The 25556-nt window shown below is 45.7% G+C and overlaps 2 protein-coding genes across 2 annotated transcripts in view; both read right to left on the bottom strand.

Moving 5' to 3' along the window:
• Nucleotides 1-1292: 1292 nt before the first annotated feature.
• Nucleotides 1293-5170, bottom strand: LOC109486455. The gene is made up of 8 exons (XM_019790284.1): nucleotides 5167-5170; nucleotides 4802-5012; nucleotides 4068-4251; nucleotides 3484-3632; nucleotides 2918-3024; nucleotides 2634-2683; nucleotides 2306-2438; nucleotides 1293-1408 (listed from the first exon to the last, which is right to left on the bottom strand). Exons 1-8 carry the CDS (start codon nucleotides 5168-5170, stop codon nucleotides 1293-1295), a joined length of 954 nt encoding a protein of 317 aa, XP_019645843.1.
• Nucleotides 5171-5438: 268 nt separating this feature from the next.
• The window catches only part of LOC109486454 (protocadherin Fat 4-like), a 31757-nt gene continuing 11639 nt past the window's right edge, over nucleotides 5439-25556 (bottom strand). Inside the window, exons 16-44 of the mRNA XM_019790283.1 lie at nucleotides 25208-25364; nucleotides 24588-24735; nucleotides 24002-24192; nucleotides 23381-23621; nucleotides 22957-23077; nucleotides 22354-22558; nucleotides 21792-21945; nucleotides 21246-21385; nucleotides 20560-20840; nucleotides 19950-20117; nucleotides 19389-19563; nucleotides 18796-18970; nucleotides 18217-18428; nucleotides 17773-17891; nucleotides 17082-17292; nucleotides 16582-16757; nucleotides 15877-16020; nucleotides 15513-15696; nucleotides 14928-15071; nucleotides 14169-14397; nucleotides 13582-13739; nucleotides 12979-13164; nucleotides 12155-12538; nucleotides 11554-11756; nucleotides 10357-11028; nucleotides 9157-9603; nucleotides 8089-8354; nucleotides 6094-7836; nucleotides 5439-5673 (exon numbers count right to left, since the gene is read on the bottom strand). Coding sequence (XP_019645842.1) covers nucleotides 5439-5673; nucleotides 6094-7836; nucleotides 8089-8354; nucleotides 9157-9603; nucleotides 10357-11028; nucleotides 11554-11756; nucleotides 12155-12538; nucleotides 12979-13164; nucleotides 13582-13739; nucleotides 14169-14397; nucleotides 14928-15071; nucleotides 15513-15696; nucleotides 15877-16020; nucleotides 16582-16757; nucleotides 17082-17292; nucleotides 17773-17891; nucleotides 18217-18428; nucleotides 18796-18970; nucleotides 19389-19563; nucleotides 19950-20117; nucleotides 20560-20840; nucleotides 21246-21385; nucleotides 21792-21945; nucleotides 22354-22558; nucleotides 22957-23077; nucleotides 23381-23621; nucleotides 24002-24192; nucleotides 24588-24735; nucleotides 25208-25364 — 7869 coding nt within the window. The remainder of the gene's footprint in view (nucleotides 5674-6093; nucleotides 7837-8088; nucleotides 8355-9156; nucleotides 9604-10356; nucleotides 11029-11553; nucleotides 11757-12154; nucleotides 12539-12978; nucleotides 13165-13581; nucleotides 13740-14168; nucleotides 14398-14927; nucleotides 15072-15512; nucleotides 15697-15876; nucleotides 16021-16581; nucleotides 16758-17081; nucleotides 17293-17772; nucleotides 17892-18216; nucleotides 18429-18795; nucleotides 18971-19388; nucleotides 19564-19949; nucleotides 20118-20559; nucleotides 20841-21245; nucleotides 21386-21791; nucleotides 21946-22353; nucleotides 22559-22956; nucleotides 23078-23380; nucleotides 23622-24001; nucleotides 24193-24587; nucleotides 24736-25207; nucleotides 25365-25556) is intronic.

Genomic DNA, 25556 nt, shown 5'->3' with positions numbered 1-25556 from the left:
TCTATCTAAACAAAATGACAAACACATCTTATGCCGGTAGCAAACTTTATTACAAAATCCACCAAGAGACATATGTACATATGAAACACATTTTTTATCGTTATTGCACAGCAACCTTAAGTGCATGGTACCGACACAAATATCCAGAAAACGAACTCAATGTTTCGCACTGGTCTATTTTATAGCGATATTTCATAGATCAATTTTTTCACACATAAAACACACATATTTACAACTTCACATCTTACGTTGCTGATATTCCCGTCAATAATAAAAAGTACAAGTTGAGTCTGGGTATTACAGATATAGAAACTTTGCTAGCAGCATATTTGCCCCAGGTCCGGTTTAAAGCAGGTTTTGGATACAACTGTATTTGTGATGGCTGCTTTTTTTTCTTGTCATGTAACATTTCAGTCACCTTTGATATTAAGTATAATATTACTATGTTATTAGGAAGATATATGGAAAATGTTATCCTTGTCAAACAAATGTACAAATGTAAAAAAAAACAACAACATACTTACAACCATTAATTATATTGACGACATCTACGCATTGTAGAAGTCCTGTCATAGATTTTTATCGTACAAAAATATATCGAGTCGACCGAAAATATTTACATAAACTCCACCCCACGCCACATGGATTTGATAAACAGTTGTAAGACCCAAAGTTTTGCTGGTTCAAGTTTGTTATTCTACTTTGAAGAAGGAGTCATTAAGTGAAATACCTGATTTAACATACATGTCTAACCTTACTGTTGACCATGGCCAAACATATATATCAATGTTGTAGTTTGGCAAGTGTGCTATTTGATAACAGTGAAACACGCTACATGATAAGGCTGTCACAGTATGTTTTCGTCTGTTCAATGAACGTTTCGCAACTCAAACTAATTGTAACACGTACGCAAAATGTCGGTACTTTGATCCTATGAGTATCAATAGTTTGTCAAACCTTGTATTAGCAGACAAATCAGTAGTATTGTATAGTTGATCAGATAGTAGTTGTATGTTCTCTATTGCTTTCTTTGACATTGTATATATGCAGTTCACCCCCGGTCATTATTTTGAGAATAACAGTTTATCAAATCAGTGTGGCATGAAGTACGTAGACCTACATGTATCGCTACTCTAAACAGATTTAAACTGTAATTTCCAACAGTAGTAAAAAAATCTACTATTCAACAACAGCCTTTGACAAGAATTGAGATGAAGAGACAAAAAATTTGGTACTTCTGTGTTGGGAATTACAGTTTCAAACTGATCTATCAACTCAGATGAACTTCCAGACTAAGCCTCGCTACTGTTACTGTTTATGTTCCGCCGGTTGTTGAGGTTACTCCGGGCAGTGTCCAGCCATTTCCGCGCGCCCGTCCGCGTGTTGTACACGTACGTTCTGCCGGTGGCTGGGAGGGGAATAACAGTACAGAATAAATGTATTGTATGACAGTTATAGTAGGTACAATGTGGGGCAAATTGTACATAAAAAGAAATTGACCTATTGCTAGTATTTAACAATGCTAACCTGCTTTCATAAATGATTTTAGTACTACTAGTGTTAAGGACACTAGTAGTATTCTTATTATACGAATGCTCCAAGAATTCGTAAATAATAGAATTCGTCAGCAGAAATTCATGGCAATTTTGACAAAGCTTGGGCTATAATAATTAAAACCTGTGCTCCGAAGCGTATTATGTTTATCACATCTTATACAAGACCCCTTTGTAGCAAAATTACCGAAAACGCTACGAAAATGACCATTTTCAGTAATTTTGCTGTGAAGGTGACGCTAGTTTTACTCTAGTAGCACGTAAACAACATGGCGGCTCCGTTGTGTTTGGGACACGATCCGGTAGAATTTGGTCGCGTTTTTGCGTATTTCGGGAGATTTGAACATCGGCAACACGCCTGTCCATGAGTTTAGAGTGTAGGGAAGCTCAGGATACCTAGAAACCGGGGCGGGAACGGATCACCGTGCAGCTGAATGTAGATGTTTGGTTCGGTCAATGCATCTTTCCACGTCTCTTCTGTTCTCAGTGTTATCTGTACGAGTAGGACTAGGTACCAACAGAAGACGCCGCGCCTGGCATGTTACGTCTACTCTTCTCGGTGTGTACTGTTGGTTCTTTATTTGATTGTGCGATTTCAATTTTCAAGGCAAAGAAAGACATTAAGTGCGTTTATGCTCTTACAAGCTACAGTTGATGCAATATTGACAAATTGGGGGTGTTTACTTGGTTCAGCTACAGTTATACAGTATTTGACTACATTGCAGGTTGAAAGAAGAGTGTCACACACTTACCAGGATCTACCGCCCTCCCGTCAAACTCCCTCCTGTTGCTGTCAGCTGAGGACAGCTCAGTCCGGTTGTTGGTAGTTTTACGGACCCGGTCAGGCGCCACCCGCCGCGGCCTCTGGAACTGGGTAGCCGCCGCCTGGAGGGAACAATGGTACATCAGTGTCTAAGAAGATGTGCTGACATGGCAGTGTTAGGTTAGATATACTCTTAAGTTATATTCTGCCATAATTTTCTATGTTTGTCATGATATCAATGCAGTGGGGTAAAATCCAAAATAGAAATTTTGATTTTTTTCTTTTCATGGATGAGAGCTAAGAAGATATTTTCTTACCAAGACCAGTGGATTCTCCGAGGTCTGTTTCACACTGTCTTGTTTGTACCCTGTAAAAAGAAAAGAAAATCAAACTTGTTATCAGGACATCAACGATTCTATCAGGTAGTCGTTGTCAGAGTTTTAGAGATATGCCAGAAGAATGATAGGGTCTGAATTGAGAAAGTTTTACAAACAGGAGATGACGTTAAAACCCGGTAGCTAGATTAATGAAATTTGGAAACTTCAGAGACGTTATCAAGATCTACATTTACAATGTGACTGTAGTTGCCGAAAGAACTCACCACTCTGGTCTGTGATGACGGCGGTCTTCTTCTGGTCCGTCCAGGCGTTCTCTATAACAGTCGGCGTGTCCGGTCTCCGCGGCCTCGGCTGCTGTTTCTTAGTGTTTCTGGTTTAACGAAACACATATCATTTTATTATAGTGTAGTAAGTGAATTCAGATACTTTTCTCTTCTTAGTCATGGTGGAAATGTAAGAACAGATATGTTTTATGATCAAAGATTCGTCTATCAATATCTATCTTTGTCTATCTTGTAATCTGGTACGACCGTACTACTAGTACTTCAGCTGACGGCTAGGGTGCTCCGGTGCCGTATCCAGAACCATGCCCAGGAACGAATTCTATATATGGATCACGTATATCCAGAACCATGTCTGGGGCAATCTACGTTTTCGGATACGCGGAGACTATCTTAGTATCCAGAATCGTGCCTGATCCTAACCCATTAAGGTATAGAACTACATGCATGTAGGCACGGTTCTGGATACCATAGGACTAGATATGCACGGTTCTGGATACGATACACGTTGTTCTTTCAATGTCTAATCCGTGACTATATCTACTAACTTGTTTTTCCTGCAGCAGTAGACGATGAGGACGATGAGAAGCACGAACAGAATCACGGCGAACACGGAGCAGAGCACGATGGTCAGGATGCCGTACCACGTGTCGTAGAACGGGGTGGACGCGGTGGTCGTCGGGAACGCTTCTTCCACCTGTATAACGTACAGGTTAGTCAGTCTACCATGTACCTTGACGTACTGTTACATGATGAAGCTTTAAGCCAGCCCTTCATATGTATACGATATGTCCCATTGAAAAGCAATGTACTCATATATGTTTGAGATGTTCCCCCTATTCACCCTGCATCTTAGTACTAGCGATACGTACCATAGAACCAAGCATGGCATAGTTACATATACGTTTTCCAGTGTGTCTACTTTTTTGGTGACGCCTGAGGGGCGGAGCAATTTTCCATGCATGTCAGACTCGATGGAGGACACTGACTAAGAGATGTTTTATTCACCCTCCGTTTGAGACATCGGTTCCATCTCATCATGTTTGTCAATATGTCTACTGGTATATGAAAACTAGGGGTACGACATTTGAAAGCATGCTGGTGCTGTGGTACACAATAGGAAGCTCCTTACGTTAGTTATAGCGTACTGGTTGAAGTCCCCTGTAGTGAGTACAGAGTTGGGCGTGCCTGACGAGTCTGCCTGCAGCACGTCCAGGACCTGCTGGGACGTCAGGAAGTCCTTGGTCTGGTCTATGGCCGCGAAGCTGTCTGTGTCGTTATTAGCCAGCGCGTAGATAGTCACGACAGTAGAGTCACTAGAAGAGGAATGGGGATGAAAGACGTTAGAACAGTTCTCGAGTCAGGCCCAAGATCCTTTTTTTCTCTTTCTACTACATCAGCATGCAGTTGACAGTTACCCTAAAATATATACATGTGTAATTTTTAGGACAAGTGTTTATGAAAAATAGAGAATCACATATTTGTACCCAGGAGTAGGATTTTTTATGGAGTATTGCAGAACGAAGCATCAACAAGGGTCAGCTGAATTCTGTACATGTATAAAACATATGCACGACTGTCACAAGAATGCCTTCAATTTGCGATCCTACGACGATCGTACGACGTAACGTAGCCAGGGCCCTAAACACTTCTGTAGAAGCCACTACCTAGCCGTGGTCCCTAACCTAAGCTATGTACACATTTTTACTCGAGTTGTGTGAGGAAATAGTGTTAGTCTTTCCAAATGGCACAACACACTGGGGTCTGCCAGCGATGTTAGGATCTTCCGAAAATAGTTTCATCAGGTTGGTAGATTATATCGTGTTGTGTAAAAGAAACCCCCTATAAGGATTAGTTAACACTCACGTCTGCAGCAGCCTTCTCCTGGCCGATGTGGTGCACGTGGTGTAGGAGACCCCGCATCGGCCTGGCGAGAACAGCGCGGACAGGGAGGCGAGGAAGGCCGCCTGGTTAAAGCTGGTGCACGGGATGGTCAGGGTCAAGTTCACGCCCGTGTCCTGCACGTCATACGTGTCCACGCGGATGTACCCCAGGTCTGACGACAGCTGCGGTGAGCCTGTGAACGGGAATTGGTGAAGTTTAGGAGTCAATTACCTACTTTCCCTAGTGATTTTCTACTTTTGCTATTTTACTAGATTATCCGACGCCAGACAAATTGTAAAAGGCTTGATGCTTACATTAAGTCCCAAACAAGTCGATTTAAGTCTTACCCATAGCAGTTTACCCATGGAGTAAACACATGTGTCCTAAATGCCATAGTTTCCCTACTTTACTACATGTTACGTTATGGCGCGGCCACATTCGTCACAAGTCATGGTACGATTTGATGCACTAAGACTTCAAGGAAGCTGTGACAGAGCCAACCGGTGACAAGGACGCTAGACGACTTTTACCGTTACAAGACGGTTGAATTTTGCAGGACACGACTATTGCAATCGTACGAAGTACGTGGTTGGCACAAGCAAAGTCTACAATAAAATACTCAAAGTCCTTTACCCCCGTCCCTGGCGATGGCTCTTGCCACGATCTTCACGTCCTTCTCCAGACTTCCTGAGCCCGCCAGCCGCTTGAAGTTCCCGCTGAACGGCTCCATCGTGAACCACTCCGTCTGGTCCACCAAGGAGAAGATAATCTCGGAATTCGTGGTGATGTCGGCGTCGGTTGCCGACACTGTCGTCAGGACCTCCGTACTGGTGGAGTCGTACGGCAACTCAAGACTGGACACGGACAGAAACACGACAGCCGTTAGAACTTTGCATATTCTTGTTCTTCTGTTTTATCTAGTGATTGCTACCTGCTCTATTCAGTTCGTATAATGTTGAAAGAGTAAACACATGCTGGCCCTCTTCCCCATAGTGTGTCCAAACGAGTTTGGAGTCCACTAAGGTGATAACACTCATCTTCATTTGTGTTGCTACCACTATACAGAGGTCGCCTTTTGAGAAGAAAATACACCCTATACCAACATGGTGAATGAACAGTAGTGAAGAACATTCAGATGGTGCAAAGAAGTGCCTCTATCAGATTGGCGTCTGGTTTTGTGGCAGAAAAAGTTAAAGAAAACATGCTAAGTAATTGTAGCAGTGAGAAGAAGGTTCAATCGGTCTATGTGAAACAGCTATAAAATACCAGCTTACCTGTAGAAATCCGGGTTGAAGACCGGCGGATTGTCGTTCAGGTCCGTGACGTTCACCCTGACAGTTGTCGTGCCTGTCAGTGTCGGCGTCCCTCCGTCCGTCGCCACCACGACAAACGTCACGATCGCGTCCGCCTCCCGATCTAAGGACGACCCGATGGAGACTACACCCGAACTGGAGTCGATTGTGAAGTAGTTGAGTCCCGTCGTGCTAGTGTTGGAGATACTGTATGCAATCGCTGCGTTCGTACCATTGTCTGCATCAGTTGCAGTAACAGTTAGCACACTAAGCCCCGTGTTGCTGTTCTCCACATACTGAGTCTCGTAGAGAGATTGTGTAAAGATCGGGTTGTTGTCGTTGACGTCTACGACTATGATCAGGACAGTGACGCTGTTTTGCAGCGCAGGGTTTCCCAAGTCCGTCACTTGGACGGTAAGACTGTAGTTTGTTATCGCCTCCCTGTCTAGTGGTGCGTTCACAGTGATGTTACCAGTAGTGTCAACTATGGCGAACTGGTTGCCAGAGTCACCGCTGGTTATAGTGTATCTCAGGTCGGCGTTGTTGGAGATGTCGATATCGCTTGCGCTGATGTTACCAACGCTTGCTCCGATTGCCGCGTCCTCGGATATGTAGAAAGTATAGTTAGCGTCAGACCACAAGGCCGTGTTGTCGTTTACGTCTAGAACCATCACGTAGACCGTAACGGTTGTAGATAGGCTCGGGCTGCCTCCGTCGTAAGCCCGTAAGGTGATGTTGTAGGTGTCGTTGCTTTCCCGATCGAGGGACGACGCCAGGAGGAGAGGGCCGTCGGCCTGATTGACGACGAACTTGTTCTCCTGGTTGCCGTCGATGATCGTGTAGGACACTTGCGCGTTCGTGCCGGAGTCGGCATCGGTCGCGGTGACGGGGGCCACCGTGCTCCCGACTGCGATGTCCTCGTATACAGAGACAACGTAAGGGTCGGACGAGAACACGGGGAAGTTGTCATTCACGTCTAGCACGTTTACTGTCACCGTAGCAGTGGCGTTTAGCGAAGGACTGCCTCCATCGTACACAAAAACATCTAGGATATACTGATCAGTAGTCTCCCTGTCCAAACTCGAGACCACGCTAACTTCTCCGGTAGAGGCTATAGCAAACTGCCCCTGCGGATCGCCGTTGGTTATGTTATATGTAAGAGCTGCGTTAGTACCGCTATCCGCATCGTTCGCTCTTAACATGTAGAACGCGCTGTTCACTGCCACGTCCTCTTCTATGTTGATAATGTAGTTATCTGGGTTAAAGATTGGAGAGTTGTCATTTTCGTCATTCAGCCAGATGGTCACTCCGACCACGCTGGACAGTACGGGAGAGCCCTGGTCTGCGGCCTTGACCGTGAGGTAGTACCAGTCTTGTGTCTCACGGTCAAGGTTGGCGGTGTTCGTGGTGATGTCTCCAGTGCTGGAGTCGATGACGAAGTTAGAACTGCCATAGACGATACTGTACACTACCTGGGCGTTGGTACCAGCGTCTATATCAGTAGCAACCATGGTTGTTACTAAAGTTCCACTCGGGACGTTCTCATTGACGAAGACGTTAAACTGGTCTTGAGAAAACGTCGGTTTGTTGTCGTTGACATCAGACACGGTGACGGTCACTTGCATGGTGTCATTCATAGTGTTGGCGTCGGCGGCGTCGTGGTCGTACACCGTGATAGTGAGGACGTAGGACGCGTTCGTCTCTCGGTCCAGGTACGTCCCCAACCTAAGGACGACCAGAAAAAGCACAAGCAATTAATTGGTTGTCCCAAACCCTCAGCGACAGAGCTTCAGAAGATTCATAGGCTATAGTTGACCCTTTGTCTGGAACAGTCTACCACCAGGCACACGCATGGCCCCAACTCTGGATTCTTTTAAGAGACTTTTGAAGTAATCGAAATCAGAAATGACCAAAAATGAACGGACACTAACCATATACAAAGGTTCAAACAAAGGTTTCAAACAAAGAAAAACGAACCTGATTTCCCCAGTGGAGGAGTCGCAGAGGAACGTCGCGCCGTTGCCGCCGTTGCCAGCGGTAATGTAAAACTCCAGGTTTCCGTACGTCCCCGTGTCGTTATCCGTGGCGTTGGCGTTATAGATCAGCGTGCCCAGAACCGCGTCCTCGGAAACCAGTACTGTCGAACTGTCCTCCTGGAACACCGGCTGGAACTCGTTCTCGGGCAGAACTGTGACGGTCACGGTCGCCTCGCCGGTAAGGACAGGATCACCCTGATCGGTGGCCTAGAAAGCAAAGCAGGACACATATTGATTTGATTTGATTTATCAGCCAAAGATTGAGATATTCAAGAATTCATTCTTTCCTAGAACTACCGCAGAGTGGAACTTGCTGTCACCAAGTACAGTAGAGACATTGTCATTAGATAGCTTTAAACAATGTCTAGAGTTAGGTGTTCAAGGGCTAGGTGTAACACGTCGATCGGTGTCGAGCGCCGCATGCCCGCAAGCTGGTGTGTTACGCCGAAAGGCGAATATACCGGCTATACAGATACAGATTTATTCAACGGACATATATATCTTAAAGAGTTTTGTTTCTGTTATGTAGTTTTGTGTGGCTAACCTAATTTTACAGTTGATGTCATAGGAACAGAGCAAACTACCGCGAACTAAAAGTTGTTAATAGCATTGTCAGAAAGAGTGCTGAAATTGACTCTGTGCCCCAGAATGCTATAGAGAGCTTGCTGAAGAGGACTGAGCGCTGGTAAGTGAAGTGATCTCGAACCAGTTAACTCACTGAAGAGCTACTCTTCCACTGGTCGTGACAGAGAAGACAGACGCTATGTACAGTATTTACAGGTTCATTGTACCGGGGAAATTCCACTAGCTCTTTTCAACAAGCACAATGAACAGTGGACCACAGCTTAACATCCTGTCCTAAGGACTGCGACCCTAAACAGTAGCGTGCATGTCGGGTGAGCGACAACAGCCGGGATTCGAACTCCCAACCTCTTAGTCCAGAGGCAGGATCGCTAACGACTGGACTACGCACGCCACTAAGTAAGTAAGTAAGTATTACCATACTTGCCTGGATCGTTAGCGTGTAGAGTCCGACGGTTTCGTGGTTCAGCTTGTTCTTCAGCAGAATCTCGTCGTTGCTGAGCTCAAACGCGTCTCCGGTATTTCCGGCGGAAATGACGTAATCGTGCACGGCGTTGGCGTTGATGTCCAAGTCCGTCGACGTGAACTTGACCACCGTGGTGCCCACAAGAGCACCCTCTAGAATGGATACGCTGTACGTTTGTGGATTGAAGACTGGTTCGTTGTCGTTGATGTCTAGGACCGTAATGGTAACGTTGACGTCGGTGAAGTTGAAAGGCAACACGCCGTAGCTGTCATATGCCCTAACAGTCAGCTCGTATGTGTCTGTTGTCTCCCGGTCTAAGGTTGTAGCGATGGAGATGTTGCCGGATTCCTCGTCGATGACCCACTTCCGTTCTGAGTTACCGGCCACGATGGAGTACAGAACCAGCCCCTGATGATGATAATGATGATAATGACTTTATTAGCAAAAAGCAGACTTACATATTTTTTTATTCCAACATGTAATCACCAGACGTGGTGACGACACATTCAAGTTTTTTCAACTTATATTAATGCCGCCACCAACATAGGGGACAAATACATGACAGGACAATACTCATTTACACCTGAGCTAAGTGAGGATAGTTGAGTCTGAAGTATTATGCTAATTTACATCTGACATCTGTAAAATCAATCGCAATATTAAAAAAATAGCTATCAATAAAGGTTTTAAAACATGATTCATATTGCTATGCTCAGAACTTTTTTTATAATACAATGAAACACTTGTAATCGGGAAATAATGTTGGGTCTTCTTAAAGGCATCCAATGTAATTTCAGGGGGGCAAAACTGGGAATATTCTGAATAAGGCAAACTTTGTGATATTGACACATACTGCTTCACATTAGCACATTTGAGTCAGCATTTCATACTTTGGGCATTTAATACAGCAGAAACAAGCCCCAAGATGAGTCCATTATTTTCTCGGTGGTACCCTAAAAATCAGCCCAGTGCCCTTCCAGTAAGCATTTTCCGTCAGAATGTAGGAAATTTTTGCTCCATGAGGGTCAATATACATTGGGACAGTGTGGTTTCAACTCTATGTCTAATGTATATAAATGACCAGAATATTGGCTTTGAAAAATTGGTTTTCCATGCCCTAAAAACTGCACTGGATGCCTTTAACGTAGCTCGAGAAAGTACCTGGGATCCGGCGTCGTCGTCGGTAGCGTTCACTGTTGTAACTACAGTGCCTATGGTAGCGTTCTCGTTTACCGAAGCGGCGTAAGGGTCCTGGGCAAACACCGGGGCGAACTCGTTCACAGCGCCGACGGTTACGGAAACAATCGCGTCGGAGGAGAGTGGAGGGTTGCCGGCGTCAGTCGCGGTTATGGTTAGCGTGTACTGGGTTGTGCTTTCATAGTTCAACGTATCCGCGAGCACAACAGCTCCGTTGGTTAGGATGTTGAACTTGCTCTCACTGTTCCCAGCAGTGATGGTATAGGTAATATCAGCGTTGGTGCCTATATCTGCATCAGTAACGGTCACGCTGACAATGGTGGTGGCGACTGCTTCGTCTTCAGGCACTGTGGCACTGTACACAGTTGGGCTGAAGGTGGGGTAGTTGTCGTTGGAATCTATAACAGTTATCTCCACATACGTGCTGTTAGACAGAGGCGAGGTGGACATGTCTGTGGCCTGTACGGTTAGGTTGTAGAAGTCGGTGTTCTCCCTATCTAAGCTGGCTGTAAGTTTGATCACGCCCGTGGTGGTCTCCATTTGGAACTTTGCCTCCCCGTTCCCGTTTGTTATAGAGAATGTAACAGTCCCGTCCGCGTAGCTGTCGTCGTCTGTAGCCGCTACTGTGGCCACCACCTGTAGTGGTAGTAGTAGAGGTAGTATTAATTGTAGTAGTTACTGTGGTAGACTGGTTTGATAGTTCTTAGCAAAAGTTCTTTCCCAGAACAACATCACATTGGAATAAGCTACCTCGCGATTGTTTCCCTTATGCCTTTTGAAGTCTAAGGTCAACAAACATCTGTTCTCACTGGCTGTACAGTAACCCAAAACATTTTGAGTGACCTATGAAGTAAATAAAAAAAAAGGTACATGCCTCCTGGCCGTGGAGGGCTGAATTGAGAGGCTACTTACATAGGTATCAGTCCATAAAATGATCACACATTTACGGTTGTGATCATTAAGCATACAATATTAAAATATATATCACAGGGGAGACTAGAATCCAGGGGAATCCGGAATCCTAGGGAAATCTGGAATCCTCATAGGGGAGATTAGAATTTCCTTATATTCAGATCTCAATTCGGTAGAAGAAATACCTGGATCATATTCAACATTAAAAACAATTGCGATCGAAGGTACATGTAGTTTACAAAACATTACCTCTCCGTAGGTGGAGTTCTCAAGAATTGACACGGACCAGGAGCTCTGGGTGAAGTCAGGCGGGAACTCGTTGACTGCGCTGACGGTCAGACTGAGGGTAGCGTCGGCGGAGTTGGCGGGGGATCCGCCGTCTGTCGCGCGGATGGTGACCGTGTAGTCTTCGGTCACTTCGTAGTTGAGCGGGTTGCTCAACGTCACGGCACCTGGTGGGGTAAATATTTAGGCAACATTTAAACGTGATATTCGCCCGTTTGCACAGGAAAATGTTAGTGCTGTGTTGAGAAACTTTAAATGTAAAAAAAAAATATCCCATCTACCACTTATCTACATGTACATGTACATGTAAATGTGCATGTCATAACTAACTATCTAAGCACAGCAAAGACACCCCTGTACAGATGTTCTAGGGAGCAAGGCACTAGGGATTGAATATCCAGCATATCCAGGAAAATGGAATATCCTTGTTAAAAGCCCTACGGAGCTAACCCAAGAAAAAAATTCTCTTGTATTGTTGTGTAAACGTGCTTTATTATCATATAATGTGCATTAAGCGTGTTTATTCAAAGTAATTGTAGCAGAGACAATGGTCAAAACATCCTACCTGTGCTTGCATCGATGGCGAGATCGTTGTTCGTGTTGCCGCTAACGATAGAGTACGTGATAGCCGCGTTCGTCCCATCATCAGCATCCGTAGCCCCCACAGTAACTACAGCAGACCCTGCTGCGGTGGTCTCGGCCAAATCCACCGTGTAGAGGGACTGCCCGAATACCGGCGTGTTGTCGTTCACATCCGTTATGGTGACTGTTACAGTCGTGGTGCCCGTGAGAGAGGAGGCTCCGCCGTCGTCTATGGCGAGGACCGTGAGCTGGTAGCTGGCGGTTGTCTCACGGTCTAAGGTTTGCGCCAGGCCGATGGCTCCCGAGCTGCTGTCGATGACGAACTTCTGCTCGGCGTTTCCTGCGCTGATGGTGTAGCTGATGTCTCCTGCGAAAGATGACAAAAAAGTCAGTGGTTTTAGCTCAGTTTCTACAGCAGTATTGTGTTGATTTCTTTATTTAGACCTTTGTTTATCTGTTCTTAAAAAGGTTAAGGTAGACTAATAGCCTTTCTTAGGGCGTAGGGGCAGTGGGTAGTTAGTCCAAGGCACTGTGTCTAGGGCACGGTATTGGAAGATGGAGCCCATCCATTTTCTTCCACTGCCTTTTACCTCCCAAAACAGAGTACCTTTCATTTTACACATAATACCTGGGTGAAGTGAGAAAAGTAATGTAAACCACACAAGGATTAGCCTGAAATACAAGGTATCGGACCCTTGAACTCTCAGTGTCCGCTATAGGTAAAACTCGTGTCCGCTATAGCTAGCTTAGATTCTCGGCCATTCGACACCAAAATATATGTCTTAGCTTAGATAAAACGATTCTCACCTTGGCTCCCGAAGTCGGCGTCAGTGGCGACCACAGTCTCCACAGTGATGCCCTGAGTGGCGTTCTCGCTGATGCTGACGGAGTAGGAAGTCGGGTTGAAGACGGGTGTAAACTCGTTCACTCCAGTCACTTCTACTGCGACAGTTACGTTAGTGGCGAGCGGCGTGGTCACTGCACTGTCCGATACTGCAGGGAGATTTCATAACACTTTTATTAATCCATGGATCCAAGGCATACAATAATGCCTCGATTGAGAGAATATCGCCCACTTGCTACTAACACGCAAGTGTTACTGTATTTATGTACATTATGGACATTTCTCTAGTTTATAGTTTAGTGTTCTCTCTCCTCTCTCCTCCACCGCATGTCAGCTGCTGCTAAGGCGGGCCATGTTGTGTTTAGTGTTTAGTTTAGTGTTGCATGTGTCTATAACCGTGCTTTATGCTTACAAATGCTTAGGCACGGTTCTGGATATTCCACACGCATCGATACCCGTGCCTGGGGCAAATCTACGTTCTTGGATACGCGGAGGCTATCCAGAACTCTGCCAGAACTAGATAGGTAAGGGTGCTGTTGCTATTGTTAGAAAGGAATATAACTCACCTTGAATAATGATGGAATATTCCTGAGTATCCTCATAGTTTAGGTCGGGAGTTCCACTAACAGTCAGGATACCCGTCGTGCCCATTGTGAACTGTCCCTGGCTATCCCCACTCATTATAGTGTATGTCAGCTGGGAGTTAACGCCGTCGTCAATGTCACTGTAGTAAAAAAAGGTAAATGGAAAATATTCTTCTTCGGTGGAGTTTTCGAAAGTGCAGTTGTATGTACCGACGTCCCTTAGAGCCTGACATGCATGCATGCAATACTTGTTGTACAAAAGCTGTTTAAATCTTGTAGCCATTAGACATGTAAAATACCACTGAACAGTGATATGAGAACTGCAAATTTTTAATATACACATTTACGATATATCAAAATCGAACGTTCTGCTGCAGTATCTTAGAAAGCTGCCAGGTGACCCAAAATCTAACCATGTATTTGACAGGTCAAGACCAACACACACACCAGATTTCATCCATTATGCATATTTTGTTGAGCTGCTAATCCTTATCCAAACATATGCATAAATAAGAACATACAAGTGCTACCAAAATCACGTAGGCGAAGTTAATAAGTTCGTACGCTACCTGCATGTAATAGTTGCCACATTAGTCCCACTGGCGGAGTTCTCTGCCAGCGTGTTGCTGTATATGGACGGCACGCAGAGCGGCGTGTTGTCGTTGACGTCTGCCACCGTGACGCTGACGGTGGCGGTGGCCGAGCGCGTCGGGGCCGTCCCGCCGTCTGTGACCGTCGCGATCAGCACGTAGGACGCCGTCGCCTCGCGGTCTAGTTCTTTGTTCACCATGATGTAGCCTGTAGTATGTAAAAAGTAGGAGATATTAAATCTGGCGAATGATAAAGGTTATAGAAATGCTGAAGCCGTCCGTCGCCGCCGCAATCAGCACGTATGACGCCGTCGCTTCGCGGTCAAGCTCCTTGTTCACCATGATGTAGCCTGTAGGATATTATTGAATATTATACATCTAGGCACCCGATGCTTGTTCACCAATAATGAGAGTTACTGAGTTTTCGATCTTGTTGTAGTGAACTATCAGTGGAAACACGTAGCCTCTTAAGCCCCTCCCACAAATTCAGCACCTTCCTACGACCATCCTCTTGACCACAAACCACGGTGGCGGTAGATTTTCAACGTTTTGAAACATTCGGCTGGCCGACACCCAACCACTGCCGACCTTCTCCCAATCTACTCCCAGCCATGATGTGGGAAGGTTGGTAACGATCAGAAGGCCATACTCAGCTTAATGTCCAGATACTTGCAGTTACCTTGTAGATTTTAAGCTATCCTTCTTGATACTTATATTGCAAAGATGTTCTGTCCTTACCTGTGCTGCTGTCTATGTAGAACTTGCCCTGGCTGTTCCCGCTAGTAATGCTGTAGTAGATGTCCCCATCCGGCCCGGCGTCAGGGTCGGTAGCCAACACCTGCGTCACGTTCTCTCCTAAGGAGATGTCCTCGGAGATTGTGGCTGGGGAATGAGATGTAAGTCAGAATCTTTAATGTACATCAGTCCATAATAGCTGTAGCTAATTACTCTAATAATTCTTGGACAGGGGGCTAAGACAAAGGCTAGACCTGTTCCCCCTGTCCAATTACATACTTTGTTATGTAATGAAGCTGAAATAAATAAATAAATAATATTCAGGCCATCGTAGGCTCGCCGGTATTCTTACAGGGCTGGGAGTGTTGTCCGTTCGCCCAGGTTTTTACGTGGTCAGTTTCACTTACTTTTTAGGACGGCAGCAGTCAGAAAAGCTGGCTAAAAAGTTAGCTATATTTGCTGTCAAAAAAGGCCTGTATTTTGGGACTAGGATAGGAAAGACTGTGCATTTACGTGTACGTGTTATTTCTGGAGCTGTCTTTCTTTTGCATTCAACCACCAAACTGGCATTTCTTTCTGCTAGCTTACCCGAGTACGTGTCTGCGGCGAAGGTAGCCAGGACCGAGTTGGTGAAGGCAGGCGGGTCTTCGTTATACCCGGTCACTTCTATCTGTACGGTAGCGGTGACGGTTCTCTCGGTAACAGTGGTGTCACTACAGGTGACCAGGAGGGTGTACGCCGTCAGGGTCTCGTAGTCTAAGTTGGTGGCGTCCTGCAGACAAGATGCAAAATACAAGATGAGGTTTTATCGCGAATCACAGTTTTGCTACTGAATTAAAACATTTTACAACTAAATAGAAACATTCGTTATGAATGTGACTATGCACAGTGGTTACTTAAAATAGAACTGTTTACTTATTAGTTGCTGTACGAGATGCAAGATTAAGAGTACCTGCATGATGATATCTCCGTTGGTGGCGATGCCGAACACGTTACCGACGTCCCCGCTAAACTCGGCGTACACGACAGAGGCGTCTTCGACATCGGTACAGGTCGTGGTGACAACAACCGCACCGTTCGTGGTGTTCTCTTGCACCTGTGAATTAAAAAATAATTAGGTGAGATATCTTATGAATGTCCGGATAAGCAAGTCTATTATGAAGAAAAACTAGTACTCCACCTGTTTCCCTTATGCCGAGTTTCGGTCATATTTGTTGGTCCCCAGAATGTCGCCGAACAAATTAATAGTCGACCCTATGAAAAATCTAACCTATCAAATGCATGGGGCTCTGAGACTGGCAAACATCGGCCGATTCCTAAAAATCATTTAGAGCTTGCAGGCTTGTCGCCCGATTGATTTTGGTTCTGTTTGACAGAGGTATTACGGCTGGAGGGATCTCATCCCAATCCCCATAGAGATATCTTTCAAAATTTACCTTGGGATAAAACGAACCTGACCCAAATTGTTTCACCTGTAAGTCAAGGTAAGCATGCTTACCTGTACGGCGTAAGACGTCGGGCTGAAGACCGGGTCGTTATCGTTAACCGTTAAAGGATGCCAACCCAATTTCAAGTTCATACCGTAAGATATCTTTTCAAATCTACATCAAGGTACATGTATATTGAACCTAGCCATTTTCCAACTATAAGTGCTTACCTGTACGGCATAAGACGTCGGGCTGAAGACCGGGTCGTTGTCGTTAACGTCGGTGACGGAGAAGGCGAGGTCCACGGTGCTGGTCTTGGCGGGCGACCCGGAGTCCACCGCCTGCACCTTGAGCGCGTAGGACGTCACCGACTCGTAGTCAAGGCTAGACTTCACCGTAATAGCTCCTATAATGGGAAAATATGTAAAAGAATATATGCATTTAGGATGGTGTCAGAAGTGGGATTAGTTTTCCTTAAGCAAGACACCAGACTTACATTAACAAAATGTACCCGAAATATCAGTAAGCATAAATTACGAATCTGTATTCAATCACATTAGATTCTTTTTATCCGTCTTATTATAGGACTTTAGGAAATTCCTGGAGGATTTAGAAAGGACGAGCATCCCATGACAAGAGGCAGAGACGGCAGTCAACAGGACATGGAAACTTGGTGCCCGATGCCCAAGGTAAGGTATTACTTTATCTTATAGCGGAAATGAATACATACCCGAGTCTGCGTCTATGAGGAACTTGTTGCTTGAAGGGTTGAACGAGAAGGTGACAGACTGCGCCGTGTCATTGTCGTTAGCTGTGATCGTCATGACTGTTGTCCCCACCGCCACGTCCTCGGCGATGTTGATGCTGTACGAACTCACGGCTGACGCGTCAGGGTCAAAGTCAGGGGCGTACTCATTAACGTCGGTCAACGTCACTCCGACCTGTGGGTTGAAAACAACAGTCATTTGTTGCTTCCGTGAAGTAAAAACTTGAGGCAAGATACATGTTCAATGGTACGATATAGACATGTCCGATGTAGACTGCGATTGACGAAGTGGTCACTTTACCTTGTACACTTACTGCATCGGAGGCGTACAGACATATGCGTGGTTCTTGGAAGGTCCCACATCTCACATATAAAATCATCGTTAGAGTATCTCATATGAAGGTTATTCTTAACCCACTGATCAATTTCTTTAACCAAGAATATGGACAAATGACCGATTTTTTCCTGATAAGCGAGTGTAATCTTTTAGCCTGGTTACCAAACCTATTATAGCTCCCGAGTCTTGGTAACCAGGCTAGTAATCTTTATAACTGTGTTACGATTAGCCGATGGTATCGAGTTTAGACTGTAAGCTTATGGGCTGGAGTATTTGCTTTGCGATGAGCCATAGACAGTACACTAGAGTTATTCTTACCTGTACAGTAGTTGTAAGCGCTGGCACTCCGGAGTCGGACACTTGTATCTCCAGCGAGTAGGTCTGCGTCGTCTCGAAGTCCAAGTCGTCCGTCCCGTCCTTGACGACACTCACGACCCCTGTCACCATATTGTTATTTTTACTTTTGTAATCACTTAATAATATGTTTTGGAGTATTTTGCATTTTGTCTGACTTTTGTTCCCCTTTTCGACTTCCAAAAAATTGTATCTATTTGCACTTTATTTGCATACCAATCAATAGTTTGTGTTTATAAACCTGCATTTCCCCTCTGGTCTCTCAGTCACTGACGAAAGCTAGTGGATACTAGCTGAAACGCCTGACGTTTCCAAAATCATACCCAGTTGCTTGAGTAACTGCTATTTTGGCGTATTGTATTACCTGGATGTCTAACCTTCATCGACGAAACAAACAAACAAACAAACCTGCGGTACTGACGGCAAACTGCCCCAGGCCGTCTCCGCCGGAGATGGCGAACACCAGGTCGTCGTTGACGCCCGAGTCCAGGTCGTCGCACACCAGCGTCGCGACGTTCGTGGCGTCGGCGGCGTCCTCGGCGATCGTCGCCGTGTACGTGGCCGGGCTGCACGACGGCTCGTTGTCGTTCACGTCGTTCACGGTGATTTGGACTGTGACACTGTGGTTAGAGTAATTCGAGATTAGTCGTGATATACGTTTTATACCTTGATAACAATAATTATCGAAAGCAATTAGACATTTAGTGATTCAAGTTGTAGACTACAATGTTTGCATCATAAAATTAACTTGGAGCAATCTATCACATTGGTAATTCCCCCCCCCTTTTTTAAACATTTCATCCCAATATATCCTCCGTAAAATCAACTGTAAAAGCAAGGCTTTCATTTGTCTGATTTTCCGAATAAAACGTTTCGTTCTTTGTGGCAAATCTAGGCCTGTTCAAGCTAAGAGTCTCCCGTTGATTTGCATTATGAATTATACCGGTCTTTGCTCTCAAATTTAGTGAGAGACAACTTGAAGCCTACCTTGCACTCCGTCTGTCTGCCAGTGCGGCGCTCTGGTCCGTCGCCGTGACCACCAGTTGGTACGTCTGAGTCGTCTCGTAGTCCAGCTCCGCCTTCAGCGTGATCTCCCCCGAGTCCTCGTCAAGTCGGAAGTTGGTGTAGGTCGGCATGGTGTACACTATCACGCCGTCGTTACCTGTAGGGGCAGGGTCATTATATTTTGTGTTAAGCCCCTGACACTTATAGGCGTCTATAGCCTCCCTACCTTCTCCGGAACACGGTTGGGAGTTATATTGTAATCCCCTGTCACACATAGTCAACCATGGCCTCCCGATCTTCTCCAGATCGTGTTAGGGAGCTAGTCATGAGTAGGTAATCTGTTGGGAATTGGTTAGCAAGGTTGCCTTCTAGTCTCGTAAGTCTCTGCGCTAGCTGACTATAATTATATTATTCTTAGGCGTCAGTTTTTAGTTTTTGCAAATTTCGTTCAGTATCGTCACCAAAATTAACGTTATTTTATCCCGACTAGATTAACTGTCACATAGTGCGCAAACATGGTTTTTAACGTCTTTCCAAAAAAGTCAACTTTACACTTCAGAAATTATCATTCCAACCTGCATCACTGTCTGTTGCAGTCACCGCTGCGACGGAGGTTCCGACCGCCACGTTTTCGTTCACGCTTGCGCTGTAGGACGTCTGCGTGAAGGCGGGTGTGTAGTCATTCGTCTCCGTCAGGGTAATGGTGACCAGGGCTGTTCCGGTTCGCGGCGTCACTCCCCCGTCTACAGCCTTTTTCAAATCAAATCAACAGTTAGAAGAATATTCTTCAATCAGTGACTGTTTTTGAATGGTAGAAACACGTAACTCAAAATTTTCGATGTCGACTGTACATCTGTACCTCTTAATCACCTTTGAAAAACATTCACTGATTGAAAAATATTCTATTGTTACTTTTACGTGACTGATGAACCTCTTTACGAAATCAAATCATTCAATCAACTTGACAGTCTTGAACTCGACTGAACTGTGTTCATTTAACACTTTGTCAACTAAAAACGATTCTGTCCATCAACAAAATCTATCAGTTAAAAGTATTGCATTACATAAACAAAACATGTGTTACATGAAATCATAAACAAAGGCTAATGTAAACGAATCAAAATCATGGCCCTTACCTTCACGGTGAGGCTGTAGGATGAGGGAGCTCCCGCGTCGAAGTCAGGCACGTTTTGGACAGTGATAATTCCGGAACTGCTGGCTATAGCAAAGTACGTCGACGTCGTGGAGTAGACGAGGTTCGCGTTGGTGCCGTCATCGTCGTCAGCACAAGTGACCGTGACCACCTGCGGGATTGATACGTCGACGTTAGTGACTTATGCTGATATCTGCTGATATCAAAGTGTTGAGATATTTTTAGTAGCGTTAAGATATATTGCGTGGCGTCGAGTGTCTGAATGCCAAGACGTTGTGCCCTTGGGAAAAGCTTTGGCAACTTTTCTTACTCCACCCAGGTGTGAAATGGGTACATGACTTTCGTGGGGAGATACAAGGCAGTGGAAGGAGAGGGATGTGCATTCAACTGGACTAACCACCCACTGCCCCTAAGGCCTCAGAAAGACTATGGGACTACCTTTACTTTTAACAAGGTTCCGACATACACTACATGCAACATATGCACGATATTTCAGCTATAGACAGCCTTTTTGAATACCAGCGTAATTTATACTCAACCTGTCCGCTAACTGGCATGGTGAAGCATAACAAAGATTTCAAACATTTCTTCACCTGAGTGGAGACGCCAGTATCCTCTGCCAGCGCTCGAGTGTACACAGCCGGACTACACACCGGGTCGTTATCGTTGGCATCTCCAACAGTTATGGTGACCGTGGTGGTGTTAGTGTTGGGCGTCCCTCCACCTGTCACACCGTCCGACGCCCTGACGGTCAGGCTGTAGCTCGCCGTGGACTCCCTGTCTAAGGCGTCCACTAGGATCACCTCGCCCGTGCTGTCGTCTATGGAGAACTTTCCCTCGCTGTTGCCGCCCTGGATGGTGTAGGTGATCTGGCCTGTGGAGTGGTGACAAAGTGGTCTTGTGGTTATTATGGTTGGTGACTTAAAGGTTCTGAGTTTGGATCCAGAGCATACCCAAATGTTGTGCCCCCGGGAAAGCAACTTAACACCTATTTACTCAGTCCACTCAGATAAAAATGAGTAACTAGCTTCGACAAGGGTACCGCTTAGGAGCATAAAGCGGGGGATCCCTTGTTTGAGGATAGCCACTCCTCGAGCACGTCAAAGAACCAAGTAGCCTTACCGAAAAGAGTAGGGGTCCATCTTAGATTGAATGGTTCAAACCTTACAATCTGATCTTACTCAACTTGTAACTACTGTACTAAACCGATGTGTTATGCCAAACCTTTGAGGGGAATTTGCCGGTTAAGCAAAACAAACAAACACACGAACATACTGACCGTGTGCGTTCGCGCTGGAGTCGCTGTCGTAGGCGTCCACATCGACCACGGTGGCGCCGACCGCCTCGTCCTCGAACACGGTGTTGGAGTAGGTCTCCGGGCTGAAGTACGGCGTGAACTCGTTCGACGGGTCAACATATCTGGAACACGATGGGTAGAAAACATTAGCGTGGCTACGGCTAGGCTAGGCTAAGGCCAATCATCATCATCATCATCTATCATCCTCCGAAGAGGTGGAGCATACAAAGTTAGATCGCCAAAACTGTTTGTCATTCATCACAGAGATACGTTCCTGGCCCTCCAAGCCTGTTCCAGTTTCTATAAGTTTCTTAAGTGTTATGTTTGGACGTCCAACTCTTCTCTTTGTATCAGGGTTCCAAAGTAGAAGCCTACTGGCTGGTTCTTCACTACGTACAACATGACCGGCCAAACTTAGTCGTCGCGACATTTAACTACTGTAGTTACATTAAATTAGGCTAAGGCTAAGGTTAAGACTAAGGCTAGGCTAAGGGTTTGAAACGGAGCAATTTCATAAGAAACACTCACATAGACACAGGCACAGTAGCGGAGTTGGACGGAGTGTTGCCGCTGTTGTCCTGGACCAGGATGCTCAGGGAGAAAGTCGTCTCGTCCTCGTAATCCAGCTGCTTCTTCAGCTTCAGGTCCGCGCCGCTCATTTCAAAGTACAACTTCGTGTTGCCTACAATGGGACAGAATAGCATATACGTATAAATTACAAGGTAGCTAAAATTTATTAAAAACATGCGTTCTACATCATCTAAATCAAACGTCCTTTAATGATTTACCATATTGAGAAAGAAAATGATAGAGCAGTACTTGTGTATCATATCCAGCACCATGACTTTCTAGTTCTATATTGGCTGAATGGGTTATTGTGAGGATAAGGTATGGTTCTGGATAGAATCTACAGAAGCAAACCAGATATACGGAAATGTCTTGCATCTGTATTGTATTATCGATTAGGAAATAACTCTGGATGAAGTACATACTAGGATGAATTACAGAACCATTACACCATCCTCCCAAGTCTGGAACCCAAATATTAACAATCTATCCACGTAAACAAAGGAATGAATCAGTACCGTACCGGTAGTTATAGAGTATGACATCGTCCCGTAAGCCGCGTCGTCCGTGTCGGTACACCCCAGCGTCAGCACGGTGAAGCCGACCGCCTCTGTCTCCGACACAGTCTCGATGTACGTGGCGGGGTTACACTCGGGTGTCTGGTCATTTTCGTCTGTCAGGGTGATCACGATGGACGTGGTGCCCGACATGGTGCCTCCGTCTTCGGCCTAGTATTTGGGGCGTCCAAAACATAGTGTTATCTTTATGTTGCGGCGTCGAATGTCCCAGCGGCTAGGCTAGCGGGTACGAGACCAAGGGGTCACGGGTTCGATCCCTGGCATTCCTTGCTAGACGTTGTTTTCTTGAGAAAGGTACTCCCGCTCCCCCAGGTGTAAAATGGGTACATGACTTCGGTTGGGGAGGTAAAAGGCAGTGGAAGGAGAGGGATGGGCCATGATGGGCAGTGCTATATGGATCTGTATTTGTCCACAGCCCTAAAGGATATGGGGTTATTTTTTTGAAGGAATAAATTACAGTTTGGTATGTTTATGTAAACAAAGGAGTGAATGAAGCTAGGAAAGGTTCACTACAGATAAGTATGGTTTTCTTAAATATCGATACTTGCCTTAAGCTGTAGTGTGTGTGAGGACGCTGCCTCCCGGTCCAGAGTTGCCTTCGCCATGATTTGTCCCGTGTTGGAGTCGATCTCAAACAGGTTCAGTGTGTCTCCACTCGTGATGGAATACCTGCAGAGATTGAATATAATTTGGAGGTCCATGTTAGCTACCCGTATATCCAAAGAAAGTGGACTGAAGGTCCATATTAGCGTCATAAAACGCTCTCCCAAAAACACACACTTACACACACACACACACACACACACACACACACACACACAACACACACACACACACACACGCACATACACACTCACACACACACACACACACACACACACACACACACACACACACACACACACACACACACACACACGCATCCAAGAACAAAAACCTACTGGCGAAGGTAATCAACACTATGTATCTTACGTGATCTGTCCGAAGGAGTCCGCCGTGCTGTCCGGATCCGTGGCGGAGGCGGTGTACACGGCCGTCCCGATTGTTGTCGCCTCGCTCACGCTCACGGCGTAAGGCGCGTTGTCAAACACCGGCGCGCCCTCGTTCACTGACGTCACTTCCACCGTGATGGGCACCGTGGTCGACTTCCGGTCCGCCACCACGGCCGCGCTGTCTGTTACCGTGGCAACCAGGGAGTATGACGTCTCGCCACCTGATTGGGCGGATAAGGTAAGTCTTGGGTCTGTGTTTTGGGTCTGGTGTGACGTTAGCCTTGAAATAAGATACTTGTACACCCCTGTCTGTAACGTAACCAATGAATTATGATAGATATACGACAGCCGCCGATACTAAAACAATACTGATGTAGCCAATATATTGCTATCACTAGTCTTAACCACGTCTTTCTAAAGGATAGTTAACTTGTATCTATGGCACATATATGGCCATTAATTGGCTACGGGGGCTGCGACAAGAGTAACATAACTGCGTAGGCAAATGAACTCTATGTTGTACAAACTCCACGGCCACATTATAATCCCTACATCCAGCATAGTCAGGTAGCTATTATGCTATTACGGCGAAAGCCTTTACCGTCGAAGTCCACGGCGGTTGTGAGTTCTATCACGCCAGCGTTGCTGATGGAGAACTTTGTGCTCGGTGACTGGGATAGGGTGTAGACGAGGGTGCCGTCCGCGCCGGTATCCCCGTCCGAGCAGGTCAGAGTCAGGACCGTGAAGGGGGTGGTCGTGTCTTCGGCGAGATCGGTGGTCAAGAGAGACGGGCTGGGGAGGGGAGACAACACGTTAGTCTGAGACAATGTTTCTACCTCACATTGTATTACTCTAAGCCAAGGAGTACGCAGAACTGAAGATATTTGACAAGCATGGGAATTATCGTACACAGATCCGCGCCTATCTAGTTCTATGCCTGAAAGAGTTAGGGCTAGGCTCAGGCAAGGTTCTGGATAGTCTCCGCGTATCCAAGAACCTAGATTTGCCCCAGGCATGGTTCTGGATAAGCGTGGGATTGGGCTACTATACTGAACCGTATCTGAAGGCTTGTCATCAAGTTCTGTCTAAATACATGTAGAAAGGGTACGTACATTTCCTGACGAAATATGCGATTGACTCTCTGGCTATATTAATTGTATGCACTCTAAAATGTGAAGTGTGCTTACGTGCAGGAAGGTGTGTTGTCGTTGACGTTGTTGACGTTGACCGTGACCGTGGAGGTATCGTCCAGTCCGCCGCCGTCAGTAGCCGTCACGATCAGCTTATAGTTCGTGTCCGTCTCGTAGTCAAGCGCAGACACAAGAGTCACCAGACCTGGGTGGGATATGCGGCAGAAAGAGAACGTTAGTAGCAGCACATTATGTGACCGTCAAATTTATACTTTACATTCCGTTTTATGCGTCCAAGTCATACATTATGTTTACATGAGGGAGAAGATAATACCAGGAAAGAGCGCTCTTCGATCTCGAGTTCCGAAGACCAGATTTTGTCAGAGTGAGAACAGTCTGTTACCATGGTGATAGAGGATATGATGATTGGTCGTCATGGTGACAGCAAATCGTAAGCTCCTATTGGACTAATTTTCATAATGATAAAGAATTCTGAGCTCTAATTGGTAGTTCTCGGAATGGGAATGGTTCTCCGGAGTTAGGAGTGTACGACTAAAATTAAGCTCTCAGAGATTGGGCCCCGTCAGTTCCTGGCTGTGAAAGGTTGTTGTGTAACGCATACTAGCCTACCAACCTCCATATCAACTAATATTGTAACAATAATAATTTCCACTCACCTGAAGACGAGTCTAGGCCGAAAGGTGAGTTAGCAGGTGAGGTGATGGCGTAAGTGATGGTTCCGTCTGACCCGCTGTCGGCATCGTTAGCAGTAATAGTGATCACACTGGTGCCTATGGCGGTATCCTCATCCAAAGACCCGGCAGTGTATATCGTCTGTAATAAAGGTCAGTGCGTCAGATATAGAAAGTCAATCTGCATTTGTAATCCTCAGATTGACAGCAACCTTTTTCTCGTCAATCAGTTGTAGAAGTCACTCCTGTTCAATAACTTTTGTTATAACCTGGTTAGCTTTAGTATTGTGTAGTGTCTTGGGGTGGTGGGACTTCGGCGTGCTGTTATATATAT

Source organism: Branchiostoma belcheri, unplaced genomic scaffold (assembly GCF_001625305.1).
Source record: "Branchiostoma belcheri isolate BF01 breed outbred unplaced genomic scaffold, Haploidv18h27 scaffold80, whole genome shotgun sequence".
Taxonomy (NCBI): Eukaryota; Metazoa; Chordata; class Leptocardii; order Amphioxiformes; family Branchiostomatidae; genus Branchiostoma; species Branchiostoma belcheri.
The sequence above is the reverse complement of the archived record's forward strand: the minus strand, read 5'-3'. Positions and strand labels throughout refer to the sequence as shown.

What these genes read in the sequence shown, in the direction of transcription:
- LOC109486455 (XM_019790284.1), bottom strand. An exon ending in TACTGCTGCAGGAAAAACAA is followed by an intron (nt 3,025 to 3,483) that starts GTTAGTAGATAT and finishes TCGTTAAACCAG; the next exon opens with AAACACTAAGAAACAGCAGC. An exon ending in CGGGAGGGCGGTAGATCCTG is followed by an intron (nt 1,409 to 2,305) that starts GTAAGTGTGTGA and finishes TTCCCCTCCCAG; the next exon opens with CCACCGGCAGAACGTACGTG.